This window comes from Dermacentor silvarum, chromosome 11, assembly GCF_013339745.2.
Source record: "Dermacentor silvarum isolate Dsil-2018 chromosome 11, BIME_Dsil_1.4, whole genome shotgun sequence".
NCBI lineage: Eukaryota > Metazoa > Arthropoda > Arachnida > Ixodida > Ixodidae > Dermacentor > Dermacentor silvarum.
This window is the reverse complement of record NC_051164.1, coordinates 69,820,217-69,844,399: the sequence shown is the minus strand read 5'-3', so window position 1 is coordinate 69,844,399 and position 24,183 is coordinate 69,820,217. Positions and strand designations below refer to the sequence as shown.

Below are 24,183 nucleotides of genomic sequence, written 5' to 3'. Positions count from 1 at the left end.
GCAGTAACGTACAAACACAGTAAAAACGCACGTGCTCACACACGCGCACATACACTCAAGCAAGTGCGCACGCGCCCTTTCCTCCCGCACTCACACCCAGGCACAGACACGCTATTTTTTCGTCATAATATCGGCCCGCCCACATTGTATAATAATAATAATATCGTCATAATATCGGACCGCACTAATGGCATTCTCAGCTTAAAGCGAGTTGCTAAAGAAAGCGTTAGCGCCACATTAAAGGCACCTTCTTCGATACGTGTAACATGTAACGCGACGGCCGAAACGTTCCGGCTCACCTGGTTCATGCAGCATCGCCTGCCATTCTCGAACAATATTATTCTTGCACGCCAAGGCGTCTATTAGAGCACAAGTAAACGCCACAACTCCGAATGCAAGTACCACTAGCTATCTACAACGCTCACGAAAAATCGTTTCACCACGTTTCACCTGAGGTGACTGATGCGAGGTTGGCTCCGCTGGACGAGGCTCGTAGGGCGTGCATGAATGACATGGCGGCTGGCCTGCCTAGGGCAGGTGTCGATGGATGTTAGGCCTAAAATCACGTCTTCATGCCGTCGTCGACGAGGCGGTCGGAATCTCCGTCGTGTGCGGCGTGCTGAGGAGGATATCGAGATGTCGTTGCTGCCAGGGTGACGGCAAAGGCTTGTAGAAACGGCCGCTGATTATCCAAAGTAGTATCCATGAGTTGAAGTGCACGAAAGAAGAAAAAATTGCAGAGCTGTATAGGACACGACTGTGTCTAGTATGCGACTGCCGCTCTAGCCTCGATTTTACTCCATTTACATATGAGATTTCTCGTGAGGGAGAATACTCCATTTTAAGACCGATTTTACTACATTTATGAGTGTTGGGATTAAATTCACGTTTTTATATCGAATACGTTCCCGCTGATGAAATAAGATTTGGCGCCGAGTATTTTAAAAAGGTTGCGCGTCGTATTTCTTACCTATCCCGCCTGTAAGTTGTGTTTACAGTGCACGGAGGAAATACATTTTCACTCCATTTCACGGCACGAGGTTTTCGCACTGATAAACTCCATTTTGTAAATGGAGTGATATCAGGTCATTCTGTTTTGTTACTCCATCATTTCGGGAAGGAGGTAAAATCATGGTTTTATGTTCTTTTACTCCATGGTTATGGAGCAAATATATTGGGCGATGGAGTTTTAAAAGGTATTAAACCATAAAAACCCCCATTCAGGCTTATTTGTGTTTACAGTGTACACTAGTATATTTAGGTACCGTTTCTTGTTTCGCTGCGTGATCCTGTCGAACATAAATTCCATTTCCTGCACTGCATGTGGGGGTATATGTACGCCGATTTCTCACACGATGTTGTCCTTTAGAAAAGCAATGCAGCAAGACATGCGTAGCTACCATGCGAAGCTCAAGATTTTCTTACAGCTCCGTTCCACCTATGCATATATTTCAGTTGCGTCGAGGTACATGATGATTGTCGAATCTGTATTCTATGTAACAGAGAAGCGCTTGCTGCTGGCCTTTTAGTAGGCACTCGATACAGTCATTCATTGGAAACAGATGCACACCACAGCGGCATACTCCTGACCACTCTGCATAAAATATTTCAATATATGAATGTGTGTAGTCTAAAATCATTTCGCGAACGGTCTCTTCTAATCAAATTGAATGCATCATAGCGTATTTATTAACTCTGTGATTCTAAACGAGAACAATTAACACTGGGATATCGCTGTCGGCCCAATACTTAGATGTATGTGATATATCTTTTTTTTTTACTTCTCTAGGAACACTCTTTATAACTATGGAGGATTCCTTACATTGTTTCCTTACCTCGGATATGTAAATATCAGCAATGTAAGCGAGCGCAAGAGCCGTAATTGGAGTGAATGCATAACTTTGTTGGACGAAAGTGCCCGTGACGTTCTCGACAATTTATACATAACCAACGAACCCAACCACACCGCGATTAAGACTGAGGTGAGTTGTGTGCATTCTACAACACTGAATTAGATTTCCCAGGGTGCTGTAAACCATTGTTCTTGTTCATTAAAATATAGCCTGACGAAAGAACAAGAGCACAGATTAAACCATCAATTGAGTTACGTTTTTTCGCAATTCAGGGCAAGGAGAATGCAAGTTTTGCAATCCAATTATTCTCCTTGTGTGCTATTTCCCGGGCAGTCGGACATTTTTACTGTGATCAATAGCTCGTGAGCGATGGATTATACCAAAGAAATAGAACAGAGAATGGAAACCGGTGCTTTATATTGGCCAAGGGGTGTAAGTTTACTATTGGTGGATTGGTTTGTAACGGGCAATACGCGCTTAAAGCTTCATATTTGCGTACACTTCCAATAGCAGATACCCTACATTGTTTAGGCACGTCGATTGAAATGCTTATTGCAGTCGATTACACGGTGTGTTGGGCTTGAAGTGCTCAAGCCGCGGTAAGTTACATGCGGCAAGACCACTTAGGTTGACCTGCTGCTACGGTGATATGCTACTTAAAGAACAAAAATCTGTTGACCAGAACACGCAGCCTTGGCAGGGCCAAATAAAATAACAGGCAACAGGCTGTTAATGCAGTGGTGGACCGATGCCGGCAGCTGTAGGAGGTAGAGCAATAGTTCATTCCCCAGTAAGGCAGAGGCTACAAGCAGTGACTCAGCAATAGCTCATACCACCGTAAGCAAGCAAAAATGCAATGGCTCATACCCCAGTAAGGCAGAGGCTACAGACAATCATCAAAGTGAAGCGAACAGTGTATACAATATTTGGAATCACGCTACAAAATACAGATCACTAAGCTTTATCAAAGTCACTGCCTCACCAGAACAGGAATTGGCCTCCCTGGAGCAGTATTCGGCCACTACCTCCCTCTGGACTCCGACAATTTACACATGGCCCTCAGTCCCCAGTGGCTGCCGAGCATCTGACCAAGGCGGCGGTCAGACCTGCTACGTGGCAGAGGGTGCTAAGCATCTCTGGGTCCGGACAGGCCGCCAATGAAAACTGAACTTGACAACGTTCAGCACGCGCACCTTCTCGAGTGAGGATAGCTTAGCAGGACTATTTGAAGAATTATCAGGCATTGCCTGGGATATTATTGGCCTTAGTAAGGTTAGAAGAACTGGTGAGGCTTACACAGTGCTGAATAACGGCCACGTCCTCTGTTACAGAGGTCTTCCAGATAAGAGAGAATCCGGGGTAGGATTTCTTGTCCATAACAACATAGCGGGCAACATTGATGAATTCGACAGCATTAATGAGAGGGTAGCAGTTGTTGTAATAAAGCTGAATACCAGGTGCAAAATGAAGGTAGTACAAGTCTACGCCCCAACCTCTAGTCACGATGATGAAGAAATAGAACAGTTTTATGAAGATGTTGAATTAGCAATGAGAAAGGTGCAAACTCAGTTTACTGTAGTGATGGGCGACTTCAGTGCCAAAGTGGGGAAAAACAGGTTGGTGAGAAAGCACTTGGCAACTACGGCATCGATTCTAGGAATGCAAGAGGAGAGATGTTAGTAGAATTTGCGGAAAGGAATAGGCTCCGAATAATGAATACCTTCTTCAGGAAGTGCAGCAACAGAAAGTGGACCTGGAAAAGCCCTAATGGAGAAACAAGGAATGAAATAGATTTCATACTCTCTGCCGATCCAAGCATAGTGCAGTATATCGAAGTGGTAGGTAAGGTAAAGTGCAGTGACCATAGGTTAGTGAGGTCTAGGATTTCTCTCAATTTGAAGCGAGAAAGAGTGAAATTAGTCAAGCGGAAACAAGCCAACCTAGAGACAGTAAGGGGAAAAGCAGACCAATTCAAGGCTGGTGCTCGCAAACAAATATGCAGCTTTAGAAAAGGAAGATAAAGACAGCATAGAGGTAATGAATGAAACCGTAACTAGGTTGATCTTAGAAGCAGCAATTGAAGTGGTAGGTAACGCACCGAGGCAACCAGTAGATAAGCTCTCCCAAAAACAAAGGACCTAATAAAGAAACGGCAAAACATGAAAATGTCAAACTCAAGAGATCAGATAGAATTCGCTGAACTGTCAAAACTGATCAACAAGTCGAAAGTAAGCGATATTCGAAATTATAAAGTGGGAAAGATTGAGGAAGCCGTAAAATATGGACGCAGCATTAAATCAGTGAGAAGAAAGCTTGGCATAGGAAAAGACAAGATGTATGCAGTGAAAGATAAGCATGGTAATATCATGAGCAATTTCGATGACATCGTAAAGGCAGCGGAAGAATTCTATACTGACCTGTACAGTGCCCAAAACAGCCAAGCTACTTTCATTCGAAATAGTGATGAACCGGATACAGAGGCTCCTTCTATAACTAGCGATGAAGTCAGAATGGCCTTGAAAGACTTGACCAGGGGAAAGGTTGCTGGAGCAGATGGAATAACAGTAGATTTAATCAAAGATGGAGGGGATATCATGGTTGAAAAGCTTGCTGCCTTTTATACTAAATGCCTAACAACTTCAAGTGTACCAGAAAGCTGGAAGAACGCCAACATTATACTAATTCATAAGAAGGGATACGTTAAAGAACTGAAGAATTATAGACCCATTAGCTTGCTTTCAGTATTGTATAAAATATTCACCAAGATAATTTCCAATAGAGTCAGGGCAACGCTTGACTTCAGCCAACCAAGAGAACAGGCTAGCTTCAGGAAGGAATATTCTAGGATGGATCATATCCAGGTCTTTAATCAGGTAATCGAGAAATCTGCGGAGTACATTCAACCTTTCTATATCCCTTTCATAGATTATGAAAAGGCATTTGATTCAGTAGAGATACTAGCAGTCATAGAGGCATTGTGTGATCAGGGAGTGCAGGAGGCATACGTGAATATCGTAGCAAACATCTACCAGAATTCCACAATTACCTTGGTTTCTCCACAAGAAAAGTAGAAAGTTACCTATCAAGAAAGGGGTCAGGCAAGGAGACACAATCTCTCCAATGCTATTGACTGCATGTTTAGAAGAAGTATTCAAGCTCTTAGACTGGGAAGGCTTAGGAGTGAGGATCAACGGCGAATATCTCAGCAACCTTCGGTTTGCACATGACATTGTCCTATTGAGAAACAATGGAGACGAATTACAGCAAATGATTGAGGACCTTAATCGAAATAGTGTAAGAATTTAGTTGAAAATGAATATGCAGAAGACAAAGATAATGTTCAATAGCCTGGCAAGGGAACAAGAATTCAGGATCGCCAGTGAGCCTGTAGAGTCTGTAAAGGAGTACGCTTATCTAGGTCAATTACTCACAGGGGAGCCTGATCACGAGAAAGAAATTTACAGAAGAATAAAAATGGGTTGAACTTCATACGGCAGGCATTGTCAAATCCTGGCTGGGAGCTTACCACTGTAGTTGAAAAGAAAAGTGTACAATCATTGCATTCTATCGGTGCTAACATATGGGGCAGTAACTTGGAGGTTTACAAAGAAGCTCGAGAACAAGTTAAGGACCGCACAAAGAGCGATGGAACGAAAAATCTTAGGACTAACGTTAAGAAACAGGAAGAGAGCGGTGTGGATCAGACAACAAACGGGGATAGCCGATATTCTAGTTGACATTAGGCTGAAGAAATGGAGCTGGGCATGCCATATAATGGGTAGGATGGATAACCGGTGGACCATTATGGTTACAGAATGGATACCAAGTCAAGGGAAGCGTAGTCGAGGTCGGCAGAAAACCAGATGGGGTGATGAAGTTAGGAAATTGTAGGCGCAAGTTGGAATACGCTAGCGCAAGAGAGAGGTAATTGGAGATCTCAGGGAGAGGCCTTCGTCCTGCAGTGGACATAAAACATAGGCTAATGATGATGATGATACTGATCAGCATTCGTTTCAATAAAGAACAAGCTCAAAACAAACACCCGAACCTCGTAATTGATGATACGGGGCTCCTGATAACAATGCGAAGCACGTAGGGCTCCCAACATACATTTACCGCTAAATGTTACTGTTGCGCAATTGCCGCGGCGACAGGAGCTTGCGACGTGGGGAGTGAAATCTCTAGCCTTTCGTATGTAAAATAATTACCCAGCCTCGCTACTGCTTTCGATGTTTGTTGCAGCACCAGCTATAGGAGGCAGCGTGCTGTCGAAATTATCATTACTTCCATTACTCCAAATAGCAATGCTACGTACCGTTAGTCTAACATCATAAACCACTGCCTAGCCCCTCAACAGTTGGAGTGGTGGTTTCCAACATCTTCGCTGGACATCCACTTCGTAAGGTCGGGATGGCGAGTCCATTTTTAACGCGAAAGCGTTACTTGTTTACGTTGCGAAAGCGCGCACTCGTCTGGCGTCCACAAAAGGCGTCAGCAAAAGCCATGCCCGGAAAGCACGTGACCTCTCCCACCGAAATGGACGCCGGCGATAACGCGTGCCGCAGAAAACTACGCGTTGTCCACTCCTCCGCAGCAACCGCCTGCAGCCGCGGCGTAGGATTTTGCTTTCCGCGGATGATTGCACATGCGAGAGAGAAAAAAAGGAGGGCGATGAGGATGGCACCGGTGGCACGCCTCCATTGCAACGCCGCCGGCGTTGGAACGGAGAACGCATTAGGCTGGTGGTGACTAAGCACCACTGTGGCTGCTGTTAAAGGATCGATGGTATTCCTAAATAAACGCATCACTGTTTTGATGATCCAAATATCATCTCACTATCAGGGAGGGAGCAGTCTACCTGACTGGAGCAGTATTTTTTATTTGGGGTGTTGCTACGCTGCGCTTTGCAACGCCCAAACGACCGCCGCTTCGCGTTATGGCCCGGCACCGCGGCTTCCGCCGCGGCACCGGCCCACAATTGACCGCGCCTCCAAACAGAGAGGAAAAAAAAGAAGAAAATGGTGATACCAAGAAAAACTTCCTTGCCGAGGCGGGATTTGAACTCGCGTACCCCCGATACCAAAGCGAGCGTCGTAACCGCTAGGCATCACAGTTTTTTTTCTTTACTGCCGGGCTTCGACACAGTACAACAAATGAACACACAACAATAGACAGAACGCCAGATCGCTCAAGTGGCCAAATTGCCACTGCGGCCAGGCGTCATGTTAAAATTCCCTGAGCACCACCAAAGGCTCCAGCCTTGACAGCCACTCAGGAACATCTGTTTGTGCTTTCAATATCTCCAGAAACCTGTGCACACTTTCGCGGAAATACATGCGTGCTGGTCTTGCGTCTGGGTCACAAAAATAGCCAGCGATTCGCGAGCGCCAATACTGTGGAGGCCCATCAGCATAATCTGGTCAAACGGAAAACCATCCTCATTATCTGTTGGCAGGTGCCTGATCCCGTAAGAGTCGAGCGGTAATTCTTTTTAATGGTCCTTTGTAGCACATCCCAAAAATATACCCCTTCCCAGCAATGACATGGACTATTGTCTCAAGCTGCTTGCACATGAGGCAGTGGGAACCGCAAGATAGAAGTTGCATTGGATAACATTAAAAAAAGGTTTTGGTTCCCGGCGACACCTGAATTTTTTTATCTCTCTTTAAAACATTCGCACATGGGCCTCCAGAGTATACGGCCCTGTACAAGGGCACGGGAAACACCACGTCAGAAACATCCTTGTACATTTTTTTTTCCTTTTAACGCTACTCAAGTACTCCATGGAAAAACGTGTGTTTAGAAATTTGAGACTTACAACAATTTCTCTAAGAAACCACGAACGCCACTAGAAACATATGGCGTCGTCACCACAAAATTAGGCAATGCTCCCCCGAGTCTTTGTTGACAAACCGTACCTAGGAATGGGTCTCTAACATCTCGGAAAAATAAAAACCTGTTTACAATCTGACGCACAAACAAATGTCCCAGTCCTAAAGCACCGGCCTTCACCTGCCTGAAAAAAGTTCGTGCGGCTGCACCTCTCCCAACTGGACGCCCAAACATAGGCAGCAAAAACACGGTAGAGCTTCTGTACGTCTAGGCCACACAGCCACGCTTGCAGCGTGGCTTAACGGCCTAGTGGTTACGACGCTCGCTTTGAGATCAGGGGCACGTGGGTTCACCATTTTGGCATCACCATTTTCTTTTTTTCCTCTCTGTTTGGCGGCGCCGTCGGTTGTGCCTTCCGCCACGGTGCGTTGCGCCGACGCGAAGCGGCGGTCGTTGGGGTGTTGCGGAGCGCAGCGTAGCAACACCTCAAATAAAAAAATACTGCTACAGTCAGGTAGACTGCTCCCTTCCTGATGGGGAGATTATATTTGGATCATCAGAACAGCGATGCGTTTGCTTAGGAATACCATCGATCCCTTAACAGCAGCCACAGTTGTGCCTAATCAGCACCAAGCCAGCACGTTCTCCGTTCCAACGCCGGCGGGAGGTGTTTATTATACATAAGGAAGAGACGCTTAATTCTGCAGCCCATAAGGGAGCACGGCGCAGCGTCGTAGGGGATAGGGGGAGTAGGAGGTAAAGAAAAAGAGAAGAGAGATAGTTCAGGGGGCTCGTCCGCACATGGCGGCGGCGTTGCAACGGAGGCGTTCTGCCGGTGCCATCCTCCTCGCCCTTCTTTTTTTCTCTCTCGCGTGTGCAATCCGCGAAAAGCAAAATGCGCGCCCCCACTCGAAGGGGAAAGAAAAGGGGATTGGAATAGTCGGCGCGGTCGCGTATTTTGCTTTCGTCGTCTTCCACTGTTCTCTGCGTGGCCGCTCATCATTCCAGCGTAGAATTTGACTTCTCTTCTGTCGTCGTAATGGGGTGTTATCAGCCATTGTCGTCGTTGTTATCAGCCTTCTGTCGTCGTTAACGGTGTTATCAGCCATTGCTTAAGGCAGTATGAGGCCATTAGCGGTGCATCACTGCATGCTTCACACCTCCCCAGGTTTCACGGGAGTGGACCTGCATTTTGTTTAATGGTTCATTTGAAACTTAGGCATAACATTTCATTAACCACCCAAACCGAGCATACGACTTAACCCGTGCTAACTGTAATAACTAATAAAAACTAAACAGTAAGAAAGGCGTCCATAATTTTTTCCATATATGCAAATTACATCCGACGCTATCACATCGGCGGGATGTCGTTCAGTCATACTTTACGATGTTTCTGACAGATTTTACTTCGAAATTAAATTTTTGTTCACTAACGCACTTCGCCACGCGAAGGGCCCGCCCGGTCGGGGTGGTTCGGTATGATGTGGTTTGGCATGATTATTTCCGCCAAACACCGATGCTTTCGCTGACACCCACACCATCGCTGACACTGACGCCGACGCCAGATTTTCTGCTACACGGGGCCCTTAACGCTGTCACATTAAAAGGAGCGCACCCTCGCCCGCCGTATCAGTTTGCCTTCAGCTTCTGTGGAGATACTCATGCAGCAGCATGGATAATGATTTTGCAACAAGTAGCCGCAGTTAGTCTGAGATTGTAGACTTAGTTCGACATCGGCACAAGACTCGTCGATAAAGCGCTTCCTCGACAAGGAGGACTCGGGGGACGAGAGTGAATTGTAACGTGCCTGCTCTACACCCAATTCAGCAACTAGCAAGAAGAAAAAAAAAGTTGTCGCAGTTTCACCTGAAAGGCGAAGCATCAATTGCGATAGCAAATTTGTAGAGAGCTATACGGAGTAAATGATATCAGCTTTATCAGCTGTATAAACTTGGACATGCAGCAGCACCGGCAACACGCAGAACTGTTGTCGACGCCGTCGGCGTTTTGCCGCGTTCGCTCAAAATGCGTGCGGCGTTGGTGACTGTTGCCGGAGCCTCTGATATAAATATATATCCACTTAGTGCCGCAGCTAAATGTCGCCTCCCTTCCCTCCCCCTGCCCCCCCCTCCCCCACGGCCTCTCGCGCGTAGGAAGAAGGCGCGTTTGCTCTACATGTATGGTGATTGTAAAGGAGGAAAGAGACGCCTACTTCTGCAGCCCTTAAGCGAGCACGGCGCAGAACGCACGTTTGTTCTCCGCCGTGCGTTCATTCTCCGTGAAAGCGCGCGCCCCTCGCGCCCTTTCACTCGCACATACAGCGTTCGGCGGCGCGCGGCGACGATTTCATCTCCATTGACGTCATACGGAACCTCACGGCGACGGCGACGGCGACGCCGACGGCAGAAATCTGCTTTGGAGTGTCCATATAATTGCTATCGCAATAAAAAGAGTTGGAGAATCCCTAAGCAAATTCTTATGAGATGAGAACGCGAAAGCGTTTCTTTTGGCTATGTTATTGTTACGGAATGGTGCTGCAAAGTGGTGTTGCCTCATTCTTTGTAACACAACTGGACAACACCACTTTGCAGCACCCTTCCGTAACAATAACATAGCCAAAAGAAACGCTTTCGCGTTCTCATCTCATAAGAATTTGCTTAGGGATTCTCCAACTCTGTGTTTTAAACAAAGTATTCTTTATTTCTTTTAAGCATGTTCGCACAAAGTATGACATCCGAAATATTCTATTCTTAAACATATTATTATGGTCTATCCGACTACTTCACAAACTTTTCCCTTCGGTGCAGGCATAGTGCAGGCACAAGTTCCTTTTCCTGCACATGTTCCCGCAACTGCTTAATTCCTAACTGTGCCATCTTATGCACCTCCATTACATATATCTGAAGCCGTTATTCCGCTATCAACTCACCGTAGTACATTCTGTTAGGGTCAGTGTCTCGCACTAAGTGCGCTGTTAGGCTAGTGTTTATGGTGTGCTGCTGATTTTAAAGTCAAGCGTTCAATTGCAGCCGCGTCCGCCTAGTTTTGCTCAGGCGAAATGAAAAAGCGCTTGTGAGCTGGTAACTTGGCATACGTTAATTATTCCCAGGCTGTCAAAACTTATTCAAAACTTCTTACTTCGCGTGCCTCATCATGACACCTTGATTTTGGCACGCAAACACCCTAGGTGGTAAATTTTGTGTTTTCACATGTCATTTATTTGTAAAAATAGCAAATATTTGGTGGATGTGAGCGTTTTTTTTTGAACATCACATTATTTCAACATTTTGGGGTTAACATCTGAAAGCGAGGAAGCTGCCCTACCACAAGAGCTTTGCGATTGCCAAAGCATACTGTATCACTACAATGTGCTTATGACTATCTGGGTAGCGCGACATAGTCATAAAGAATATGAAGGAAGATAAGGACAGGTGTTTAGGTGTGTCCCATTCCTGCAGTCAAAATTTTTCTTCCCGATGCATACAAGCTATGAATAGATAGCTATCAATTACCTCGCCTAAATTGAACTGCTGTTGAACATTGCATCGGGAGGATCAATAACAAAGGAAATGTGCTTGATTGGACTGCCTATTTGCTTTCATTCTGCAAAATAAAACTGCGTGTATTGGCAGGCCCTCAGAATACAGTATACCGTGGCCAAAGAATGAAAATTACTAAGAGTTATTCATGTTTCAATTGTTTACAAGTTACTTTCATTTCAGGTAGAAGACATAGCGCGCAAAGTGATAGAGGCGTTCAATGAAACGCTTCAAAAGAACAGCTGGATCGACAGTAAGACGCGACAAGCCTTCGAAAAACAGGTAGGAGCACCGTCCTGCGCAAAAAAAAATATTGTGTAAAATTGTTAGTTTCTATAAAGTTCATTGTTCTGATCATTCTTTTAACCCTCGAGTGGGGTGGACATTGTTTACGTTCGTAAATGGCATAGCGCTTGAAAGAAAGGGGTGTGATCGCGCTGATGCAAGCACGTGTAAAACAAAGGCACAGTTGTATGAAGTAGTTTTATGTATCCATGTTCCTTGCTAAAATCAATGTAAAATAAATATAAGATAAGAATGGTTACTGCATGGTTGCGAAAAGTCACCTTTAAAAATTGCTAAATATATCTACAGCAGGGAAAAATTAAAATCGCTCTTTTTGGGAATATTCATGCTTGAGCAAGATGAGACTAGAAATATATCGTAAAAGTTAAGGCAGAGAGCACGAAAATGTTTCTTTTTTTTTGCAAGTTTCTCTTACCTTTCTCACTTTACGTTTACTACACATTTCCAGATATCTCCACTCCAATCACTTTATATTCGTGCCTAACGGATGCACTAATATAGAGTGATTTATAGATCAGAATAATGTCACTATGTTGTAGCGTGGACTTATTCTACGAAAAATCTCAATATTAGCGCTTCGCTTTCTTTATTTCCTATAATGCACAAACGAAAATGCACCTCTATGGTGACACGTTTATTACGCTAGAGCAAACAAGTGAAATTATGTCTTCATTTACATTGTGGTAATAAGAAAACAGGGGGGGGGGGGGGAGGGCAAATAAAGGCGACACATAAAAGTTGGACAATATTTAACTCTTGTGAATGTACCAGATTACCGTGGATAATTCCTTACCGTATAGACTGATTTATTTTGTGACTGCAATAACATTGTAAGGTCACGTCACTGTAAATCACAGCATTGCCATGGTTACATGTACGTTTACATTGTTTACAACCGACTATCCTAATGCTCTCGTTTTCACTCCATCATCGTCATAAGGTCATCGTCATACTGTTCTCTTCATGCCACTTTCGGTACGTAGGTGCATATGCTTTTTGCCAGTATCTGCAGCCTCTTGCTATCAGCAATAGCGGAACTCGTCACCTCCATAATGATAGTCGGGAGTCTAAACCTTGCGGTTCCTGCGGTATCCTCCGCTTAGTTCCATCCTACTGGATAGACAAATTTTCCTACCCCTATGTAAATTACGCATCATGTCGCCCAGCTTCGTCATAACCATGATAGTCTTCACGGACCGTGTTGCCACCGCGTTGCTGTAGCAACCGGCTGCACAGTCGGAGCTGTTGCCATTAAATCTATCGTCGTGACTTTCCGCAAAGACACAACGCCAGCCGCACTGCTTCAACGTTAACTTTCCATCAGCACAGCTGCGAGCAGTCTACTCCGTACTGTTGATACCATCTTCATTTAAAATGCGTAAGCATTTCTACGCTCAGCTAACGATAATCCTGTCCGGCACATAAGACGAATGTAATGGCACATACATCCCCTAAACAATGGTTCATACACCCGTCAACAAGCAAAAAAAAGTAATGACTCGCAACCAAGTAAGGCTGAGGCTAAAAGCGCTCATAAAATGAAGCGAACAGTGCATACACTCATAGAAATTACCCATAACACACAGAACACCATACGTGTCAATGAAGAACAACATGCCCGCCGCAGTGGCTCAGTCAGCTAAGGCGTTGCGCTGCTTAGCACGAGATCGCGGGATCGAATCCCGGCCGCGGCGGCCGCATTTCGATGGAGGCGAAATGCAAAAACGCCCGTGTGCTTGCGTTGTTGTGCACGTTAAGAACCCCAGGTGGTCGAAATTATTCCGAAGCCCTCCACTACGGCGTGCCTCATAATCAGACTGGTTTTGGCACGTAAAACCCCACAAAGAAGAAGCAAAAGCCTAAAACAAACACCTGAACCATGAATAAAGCATGGCATACCCACCTAAGAAAATGTAGTGCTGGGTTTGCAACAGCTTCGCTGGACATGCGGGTTGATAAGGACCGATAAGAGTTGATAAGGTCGGATCATGTTCATGAAGTTGATAACGGCCGATGAGGATTGATAAGGGTTTATACTGGTTGGATCAAAGTTCATAAAATTGATAATCACACTGGGCTGCGTGGAGATGACCAAATAGCACAAAGCCTACGCATACTTAGACAACACCCAGGGGAGTTTCCGCGTGCATTTTTGTAAGCCTGCGTTGAACGCTGCTACAGACCATGTGGCTAGCTGGGAAATGATAAAATGAATTGCTAGTGTCAATATATGGTTCCGGAGGGATAACAGTCTCGTTTTCTAGACCTTGGATTCTGCCAGTGGGCTCCAAATGTTACTGACAGAGGAGCGTAAGTCAGCGTCGCCCTGCCACTTCTGCAACCCGCACCTACCTGAACGCACTTATGCCGCCTGCAGGATGTTAACGGATCCAACATTCCTGACTACCGGAAGAAGCCTCTGCTTGTCACCGTGCGACTGCAGTGGTCATGTCGTTGAATTTTCTTCCTATAGGGCGTCATTTAAGATTCTTTGCAAGCTCTTCCACCTGGTGGATATAGTCCTCAGGAATGTCCTCGGTTCTACCATAGGTCTTATAGTTACGGGCAAGCCCTTGGCAAAGTTTCCGTTCACTATCGCAATGTCTCACTCAATCCCTTTGCAGTTACTTCTTTTACGAAAGGGCTGTTTTATATATTGAAGCACAAATTAACTGGAAGGCCAATGCATTTCGACGGGCACTTTGTAAATTATCTCGGAACGGGTGCAGTCCAAAGAATTTGTTCTAACAGGATACGCCTTGCGTACTCACTGGCTATAATTCGTAGATGTAAATGTAAGTCGTAAAATACTTGAATAAAAGGTCGCTAGGGTTAATAGATGCATTATTTATTCAGTCATTTTGATTTATCGTGGATGTAATGGCCACGTCATTGAGTAAATTAGATCAAGGGTGGGAAGTGTGGTATCTGCAACAGGCAATTTTGGACCTCCTTAAAGACCTAGTGTGTATATATATATATATATATATATATATATATATATATATATATATATATATATGGTGTTGCAACTATCATACACCGCGATTTGAAAAGCTGCTAATGCTACGTAGCTGGACAGAACCACGGTAATGTTGCTTTCAGTCGCTTGGAATTACTAACATTATTTTTTGCATTGCGCTTAACTAGATCATTATTCTTGCTTAATGAACTTCTCAATATTATAATTCCATAAAATATATCAATGAGAAAATGGTAGAGCAACATGAAAAACTCTCGATAAAGGTTTCTGTTGCTCAATGCGTGCTGCAAAAGTGTTTTTCCGAGCGTGAATGAAGCGTGTGAATACACGCAAAGTGCCTCGAGTGGCCAGTCGCGCATTAATGCGTGTAAATACACGCAACGAAATACATCAAACTCGCTGCTTAATTGAATTAAGGAAATCATCTACTTTCATTTCAATTTATTTACTACTGCTTTAACTAGGAATTTCAGACAATTTCCCCTATGCTGTCATTAGTGTCATTGTTTAATGGCTTCTTATAATATGACTACTAAAAGTAGGGCATTTTCCTTTTTTCTCGCTCATTACAGAGCGAGAGTATAGAATCCGGCAGCTTTGATGCCTTCAGGTAGCATGTGGGGGTTTACTGGCCAGTTTCATCACCCAAAAAAAGTTCACATAGACGTGGTGCGTGCGATAGAAAGGATGTTCCGCATCCACCTCCACGGACGTGTGTGGTGGTGCTGACAAGCCCAGGGTTAATTTTAGTTTAAATATAGATACACCAAAAAGTGGATAGGAAGACGGCACCGCGGCAGCTCAGTTGGTAATACGAAGACATGGGTTCACTTCCCAGCTGCGTCCAGTTGTTTTTTTATCGTTGCTTTTGTTCAATAACAGCAGATTATTTCCCCTATGCTGTCCTTATTGTCGTTGTTGGCTTCTTATGGTACGAGTGACTCCAAAAATGCTTACGTGCTATCTGACAACCCCCACTAGAAAGCTTCTGCAGTATTTTTTTTTAAACAACGCAGGAGCTGTTTAAGCCGGAGGTTGGCCCGTATAGCGAAGACCAGAAACTGCGCCTGGCGATGATGTCACCGCGCGTTACCTAACAACCACTTGGCAAAGCTGCGCCTCGCTTCGCGGCTACTACGCAGCCGCCGTGCCGAGCTGTTACCTCCGCGCACCTGCTATATCTAGCCATGACGTCACTTCAGGTCGCCTGGCAACCACATGTGCCTCGCTTCGCCTAGACATGTAAACACTTCGCTAGGCCGCGTATTGAAGCGCGTCGTGCTACCACGCGAGAATCGGCACGTCAATGGCGAGCGGATCCGGAATACTGTGCCGAAGCTCCAGCTGAGAAGAGGCATCGTCGAGTCGAAGATCCCGAGTTTCGAGAATGCGAGAGTGTGCGTTTGAGTATCCAGCATCGTCGGGATAGTGACGCTGGCTGAAGCTTGGTCGATCACAAGCTCCGCTGTTTGCTCCAGTCTTGCACCACTACTGCAAGACAGGTTCACATTTTTAAGAAGTTCCACGTGGTAGCAAGATTTCAGGACTTACATCCTATTTTGCTCCCGTAAAGCCAACTCTCATACAGGTAAAGAAAGCATCACTGTTCGTCATTTAAAATAGAGCTAGAAATGAAATTTCTGCAGAACATTGCTACCGCAGACACATGAAGTGGCAAGCTCGCTGCCAACTACAATGTCAGATTAGTAGTAGTAGTGGTAGTAGTAGTAGTAGTAGAAGTCGTACAAGTAAAGCTTTAATGTATTCAGAAACCAGGAAGGCTCCCACCCAAATCCCCAAGATGGGGTAAGGGCTTAAAAACGAAGTTTGACAAGCTGGGTGGTGCCCCTATTACAAGGCCCCACTAGCACGTGATACTACGATACTATTTCTTGATTCCTCGTCGTGTCCATACTCGCCGTCGTATTCATACTGGCTGCAACTTGGATGCAATGGCTGTTTTAGCTGTTTCATTCGGATATCTCTCTGTCCATTCGTCCGTCCGTCCGTCCGTCCGTCCAGCCTCTTGGGCCAACCCTTCGACCCAAGTTGTCTATCAGCTTGGGCCACGAATTAGTGCTCGTGGTCGTGATGCCGCCGTGGTCGTTCCATCTTCGTCATTACAGCTTCTTCATCTGACTCGCGTCATGCCGTCGTCACCACGCCTTCTACGCTGATGCCAGGTCACAAGTTGTATAATAGGTTAGGGCACAAGGTATGGCCTCGTAGTCGTGATGTCGTCGAGGCCACAGCATCATCGTCATAGCAGCTTTGTCATCAGACGTTTCGTCGCCTTCGCTGCAGCTTCGTCATTCGACCCTCGTTATGTCGCCGCCGTCACGCTATCGTCGTAATACAGGTCGCAGTCGTTCAATCGTCGTCATTCAATCTTCAACATCCGACTCACCGTGCCCCCACCCTCACGTCATCGTCGTCGCGCAGTCGTCTTCATCACCCTGTCGTTTTACAATCGTAGTCTATTTAGCAAAATCATGTAATTTTTGTCATGCGGTCGTCGTCACACCGCCTTCGTCGATCCATCGACGTCATTGCCTCTTCCTTATTCTATGGTGATTATTCTGTCCTAACTCAATAGGGATTATGCCACCTTTGTCATGCCGTAGTCCTCACGGCGTAGTCGTCAGACAGTCACTGTCATGCATCCGTTGTCATACCGGCATCGTATTGCCGTCGTGGTCGTGCTTTCCTCGTTATTCGATCTTCGTGGTTTCGTTGTCGTCATACCATCGTCGTCGCATCACAGTCGTCATCCCATTTTTCTCATGCCGTCATTGTCACACTGTCCTCATTATACCATTGGCATCTGATTGTAGTTATACCGCTGTTGCCATGTGGATGTCGCCATACCGCCTTTGCCAGACGCATGTTGAAAAAAGGGAAGACTGACCAAGAAAAAGATTTTCCGTGAAAAATTAAAAAGGAACACACAAAAAACTTTTCGGCTGCAATACAATTCACAATTTTCTAAAAAAAGAACTTTTTACTTGGTCGGTGTTCCCTTTCTTTGTCATTTCCAGAGTTCGTAGGTACTGCTACGGTCAGTGTTAGGAAAATTTGATCTCGAAAAATTAGTGGAGTCGTTGCCTGTAATTTCTTGTTTGCTGTCTTGGAGGACCTTCAAAGCTTACCTGGTGATATATCATGCTGGCTGACTTCTTGAATTCTCTTATTCTTCTTCTTTCTTGTGTTTTACGTTCCAAAACCAGTTATGATTATGAGGCACGCCGCAGTGGAAGGCTCGGGATTAATTTTGACTACCTGGGGTTCTTTAGTTTTCGACTTCTTCATTATGACTGCCAATGCTGACGTGTAAGAAGTTACCCTCCAGGGAGGTTCTGTAGGTGAAGTACAGTATATACTGCGCTTCCGATAACTTATATCTATTATTGCGATAGCAATTATACGGACACTTCAACCGGATTTCTGCCGTCGCCGTCGCCGTAAGGTTCCCTATAGATAAAATCTTCACCAGGCGCCGTATGCCCGAGCGGAAGCGTGCGAGGACGCGCGCTATCACGGAGAGCGAACGCACTCAATCATCCACGCGCAAGCAAGGAAGCGGGAAGCCAGCGCCGGAGGGAGCGCGGGGGTGGGGAGGGGGGGGGGGGGGGAGGGGGCGCACTTCTACTCTGCCAACAACTGCGCTCGTCGCTCGTCCGCACCGTCTCTTATCTCCACACGGCTCTGACCTTTATGCGCCTTGCATTCGCCGCTCAGTTTCCGTTGAAGCGATAGACCGCACGTACCTTCGCCCGCTGCGGCGTATGGGCTCGCTGCCAGCGTTTTGACTGTCCTTGTCTGCAGTCATTCAATGTGATCTATTCACGTTTGTTTGTGCGCGCTCACACCACCCTTGTTCATTCAGTTAGTAATAGTCGGGCCACATTTTCCAACGCACGCTACACATGCAATGCTGCCCGGATCGGCAGTGCAGCACTACAGGTGTGTCCCTTCGCACGCGCTGCCCACGGGAAGCGCTTCTCATCAACACCACCGTTTCACACGCGCCTTCTCGTGGTCATCGAGTCTCTCTTCATGTCGGTCTACTTACGCCGCAGCACACCTTACTTAATCAGCTCATGTTTACTACAATTCATATTGCTACCAAAGCCGCTGACCTTACTTCGTATGACATTGCTGTGTTGCTATCGCATTCATTGCTTCGCCCTTAGGGCGGAACTGTGACATCTTTTTTTTCACATTGAACGTTAAGTTTATTGCGATAGGAATTATATGGACACTCCAAGCGCATTTCTCCTGTTGCCGTCGGCGTGATGGGCCGTATAAAATCAAAGGGCGATAACACTATCGCCACGCGCCATATGTTGCACGTGCGAGTGAAATCGCTCGAGGGGAGCCTACGATCGCGACTCAATCAGGCGCCCGTAAGAGACTCTGAAAGGAAAGGCGCCGTCTTTCGTTCCGCGAAAGTCCATGGGGGGATCGGACAGAGTGAGGAGCGGGGGGGGGGGGGGGGGGGGGGTTGTTTTTCTCCGACTGCAAGTGCGTATTTTGCAACAGCACGCATCGGGAATCGACAATCGCGGCAAATCTCGTGCGCGCAGGGAGGCAAGAGGGAAGGCAGCGCGAGAGGGAAGGAGGGCGGCGTTAACTCGGGCACCAGCTGCGTAATTTGCACGGCCGCGCGCGGTCGCACGTGCCATATTTTGAAAGCGATCTGCAGGCGGCTCATACCTTTGCGCGTGCGGTGTTCTCATCGCTCAGTTTGCTCGAGTTTGGTGAATTCTCTGTTCAGTTTGCTGACACCATGCTTGTTAATTTCGTTCGAAAGCAAATAGTTACAAGCTTGTACGGCAGATTCAACTACTATCCTGAGTTCGTATAGCTATCTACCAACTCTCCCCTCCGACCCCTCCCCTTCCTTAAAAATGAATTAGTTTACTCATTCATTCTACTAATTTGCTGGTGGAATTGGTGCTTCGCCTTTCGGGCGAAACTGCGGCTTTTTTAATCCTATAGTAGCCGGAGGTGTAACAGAAAAAATTAAGTACTGATTTCGGAAAACGTGCATTTTTTTACAGGGACCGGTTCTCGCCGTCGTCGTAACTTGTTTGTTTATAAGTTCGAAACAGAAAATGAGTTTTAAAAGGTGAATTACTATATTAGTATTGTATCGTGTTAAACAATAATCTATAATATCAGTAATGAGAAAGTAAGGGACACCGTCGTGATAATATGCCTGAAATTGCTTGACGGTTGTGTGTTGTAAGAAAAATGTAAACTAAAACGCAATGCATCAATATACTTTATGTAACAATAACACTGCAGAGATATGGCAAAGGTGGCATATTTACTTAGTGATTCACGGTCAAGAATTATGGTATTCAAGTTCAGATAAATAATAAGCGAATAAATTTCTTCTATACGTCCATGAAAAAAAAACTGTTCATTTTGTTTCAGTTGAAAGAAGCGCCAATGGGAATAGGATACCCGGAGGCACTATTGGACATGTCAGCACTTGAAGCTCTCTACAAATACGTAAGTGCAATAGGAAAGCTAATCAGGTTGCTAGAATCGTCTAAATAGCAATTTTCACTTACCGAAGTATGAGACAACGAGACTTAAAATTTTTAACGTACATGCAAGTATTACAGCACTGCACGGGCTCGGGCTTACCCGATAGCCCGGGCCCGGCCCGACCCGGCCCGGTAGGGCCGGGCTGGGTGGGTCCGGTAGGGCAGTAGGGTAGTAGGCCGGGCCGGGTAGGGCAGTTTTTTCGGGCTCGGGCACGGCAATGGCTTTTTGACCCGGGCCCGGGCCGGGCTCGGGTTTTTTGACGCGGGCCCGGGCCGGGCTCGGACTTTCTGGTGGTGTGCTTGTAACGTGCAGCGAGTTATCCTCGCGCGTCTCGACTCTGAAAAACATGTCTTTTTCGGTCTCGGACCGGGTTCGGCCCGGTTTCGAGCCGGGCTCGGGCCTGAGGTAATGGGGTGGCGGGCCGGGCCGGGCGGGTAACGTAGATTATTGTCGGGCCCGGGCCGGGCCCGGGTCTCGCCATAAAACTTGTGGTCGGGCTCGGGCGGGCAGCCCAACGGAAAAACGGGCCCGGGCTGAAAAAATCGGCCCGTGCAGTGCTCTAACAAGTATCATTAATCACATCACGGGGTTTTACACGTGATTATTGTATTTTTACAGCAGAGATGAAGAGAGCCTGTTAACTCTATTTTTAGAATATTTATATGCACTTTGGCTTTCATAGATCAATGCAGGAATAAATTCCTATAGATCAAACTTTCGCAATTACAAATATTACCAATGACAGTGTCTGAACCTTATTAATTACATATTTAAAAGGGCATAAACTACAAAAAACATGGTCCTTAGCAACCTAAGTGAAAAACTAAGTTGTTTTTCGCTTCATGCCAAGCGGCCTAGTATAACACAAGTGCATGTTCAAATTGAGAAGTGGGAATTGAGTCGATGTCCGGTGTTGTAGCACACCAGTATATAGTCTCATCTTTGAATTGTTCTCACCTTTTTTAGGATAAATACGCATTGATGTCACAAAGAATGACCGCGATTGTAAATGTCTGGCGGAAGCCACCGCGGTGGCTATGTCAGCTAAGGCGTTGCGCTGCTGAGCACGAGATCGCGGGATCGAATCCCGGCCGCGGCGGCTGCATATCGATGGAGGCGAAATGAAAAAACGCCCGTGTGCTTGCGTTGTTGTGCACGTTAAAGAACCTCAGGGGGTCGAAATTATTCCGGAGCCCTCCACTACGGCATGCCTCATAATCAGAACTCGTTTTGGCAAGCAAAACCCCACAAAGAAGAAGAAATGTCTGGCGAAGCCATTGCAATGCAACTAGAAGAACCACAAACAACAGGCAAATGAACCTTACGGACTCCGTGGTGGGCAAAAAACATACGTGTGGCAGTGCAATAGCCCTGTGCTCAGTATATATTAGCGTCCCTGGGGCGATTGGCGCATTCATCTGAAAGGGTACCATGTGTGAGGAACGGACGTGCACGCTCACCAGTTTTCACTTGAACGGAGACGCAAAAATGGCAAAAAAAGAATGTTTGCTACAGTTACTTCTTCTATATGAGTGCACCTGTAGTCCCCATTTTTCAATTGCCACACAACCAACACTGTCTTCTTCCTCACAGCATTACTGCGTCGACGTCTCAAAGTGTACATTCACATGAATGGCTTGTTGGTTGCATGCAGAGCATACACAGAAGCATATATTACCTATTCGTTTTTATCTGTCCGAAGCCTAAACAGAACTTTCTATGGGGTTATATGCTGAGCGCTATAATATATAATTTGTACGCATAGCATTTGGTTCGATAACATTTAAATAATTGTTTATCAAAAGATTCCCTTCATGTAAAACAAGTGCTTTCGACCTGCGTAATGTTTTCGGTGTGTAAGCTACTCAGCAAGATAGCCGCAGCCGCAGCGATTATCAGTTCCAATCAAGGGAATCCGGGAAGGTTCTGAAAGAAAGCTTCGCTTGAAGACTACATGGCCGATGGTGCAGTCTCATTGTGATCGTCCAGCACAGTTGCCCTATATTCTAAGGACAAGGCTGCAGTCCAATAGGTACATCTCTCGTGCCAACAACGTAGAGCAGTATGAAACAATTCGCGCGTAATTAAACATGGAAAAGCGAGAATATGAGTGGTTGGCAGTTGCATTAGGCCTCAGATGCAGAAATAAAAGGCGCAAATGATGGTTGCTCTTATTGATGTATCATTTGTGCATCAGGCTTTATAGCAGTAAGTTGCGTATAAAGGCGACACTATGCGATTTTTTCGAACAATTTTCGACACTATGGACCAATATTACCAGATACTATTACCAATATTGTTTGCAGTAGCATTTTGGTTAAACTGTTCAAGTATGCCAATATACAGTATACCTTTGGGGCTTGGTTACGCGCTGTGGCATACTGTTGTTTTCGTGCCAATATAATAGACGACAGCCTTGTAAGTGTTTGGGTTCAGCGTACGGGAGTCTATATAACAGCACTGCCTCTGAAGCATATAATGCAAAAAAATATCCAGAAAACACACATTGCCCTTATTTTTCTCTCCAACATTATCACCTTTATGTTTGTGCTTCTAGGTACCATACTTTCCTTCGAATACATCATTCACAGAAGCCTTGTACTACTTTCGTGAAAACTTGTACAAAATGAATTTGCGTAAGTTTCGGCATCCAGAAGAGAGCAATTGGCGGTGAGTAATAAGTGGTTCAAAAAATAAAGTGAGGTGCCGCGTAGCAAGGTTTTCATTCTTAGACAAAATTGTAACTGTAAATACAGAACAGACTTTTATGCATTCTGGCTGGACAAGAAATGGATACAAGTAAAGCGATCGCTGACCTGTTTGTGTGTGTTCCTTTCCTAGCCTTACGCGCTCCTACAATACATGAAACTCCTATTGACCAACCAGCGTAGAACTGACCTAGAGGTGTTTAATTTTTTATTCGTAATTAACCAGAATATAATTCCAAAATCATGACGTTTAGCACCGTGAATGGGGTAATCACCACAATAAGTACGTCGACAATGAGAGAAGTGACGAGTTGCTTTCGGCTTTCACGGATGATTACACAGGCCAATCGAATAACAGGAGTAAACAAACCTAATGGCGCAGTTTTCAAATCAATCAAGGGCATCCGTTAGATATTGTAACTAGAGATTCTATATGAGCGTGGTACATTCTAATTTAGATCTAGTGAATGTTACAGAAATAGCTTCAGGTGGTGCGGAATAGCACGACAATGACTTCTAAAAAATTGTAGTCGTTTATTTGCAGATGCAACCGAAAAATTAACACGTGAACACCTCAGTATTGTTTGATAGGGTCAGGCCCCAATCATGATAATATTGTGTTAAGGTCACACCAGGATAATCCATGTATCTGTGAAATGCACTTACATCTTATTAACTGCGCACAAAAAGGAAAGATAATACTGCGGATGAGCGGCCCAATTTCACATTTGTTCTTTTAGAATCTTGATGGATATGTATCTTGCAGCTTTAAGACTGCAGATGCTAGATTTTACGTCAATGCTGTATGACTCGCACCAATTTCTGACGCGTTACTGCGAGAACATTAGCACCAAACACTTAGCATTGTTCCATCGTGTCAAAGCTCTGCAAAAAACTAGGGCTTGTGGACAAATCTGTCGAGTAGATTGTCAGCGCAAGTAAGGGTAAGCGTTTTACAGAAATCTCGATCAGTCCTTCCGATACGTTGTAGAATTCGCTGGAAAAACCATTAGCTTTGTTACATTGACCACGTTTCCTTCACAAACACATTCTCAAACACGTTCTCAAACACATTGCGGGATATTTATAGCAGCTCAGGCTTGATCCACCATTAGTGCTACGCGTTTGGGTTTCTGAATAAAACAAACTGGTAAGTTTTCATTTTGTTGTACATTCGGCGCCAAATGCTTAGAGTGCACGTGTATGAGAAAAAATGTGAGTTTCTGCCTTGCTGAAGCACGTCACTTCTAACAAGAATCGGCTGAATAGTTTGCACATGATACTGCAAAATGGAACTCAAAATTCAAGGCAGCGTGCCAAGTTTCATGGTAATTGGCTTTTTAGAAAAGTATTTGTACCAGAAACTCCTCACGCAGTTCTTCCAAACATTGTTATTGTCAAAA

At 45.4% G+C, this 24,183-nt stretch overlaps 1 protein-coding gene across 2 annotated transcripts in view; it reads left to right on the top strand.

Annotated features, from left to right (window-relative positions):
- The window catches only part of LOC119432657 (neprilysin-4-like), a 74,834-nt gene extending 52,068 nt beyond the window's left edge, over positions 1–22,766 (top strand). For both annotated transcript variants that reach the window (XM_037699813.2, XM_049658778.1), the window contains 4 exons: positions 1,790–1,982; positions 11,408–11,506; positions 19,956–20,033; positions 22,630–22,766. In XM_037699813.2, coding sequence (XP_037555741.2) covers positions 1,790–1,982; positions 11,408–11,506; positions 19,956–20,033; positions 22,630–22,746 — 487 coding nt within the window. In that variant the 3' untranslated portion in view covers positions 22,747–22,766. The remainder of the gene's footprint in view (positions 1–1,789; positions 1,983–11,407; positions 11,507–19,955; positions 20,034–22,629) is intronic.
- Positions 22,767–24,183: the final 1,417 nt, after the last annotated feature.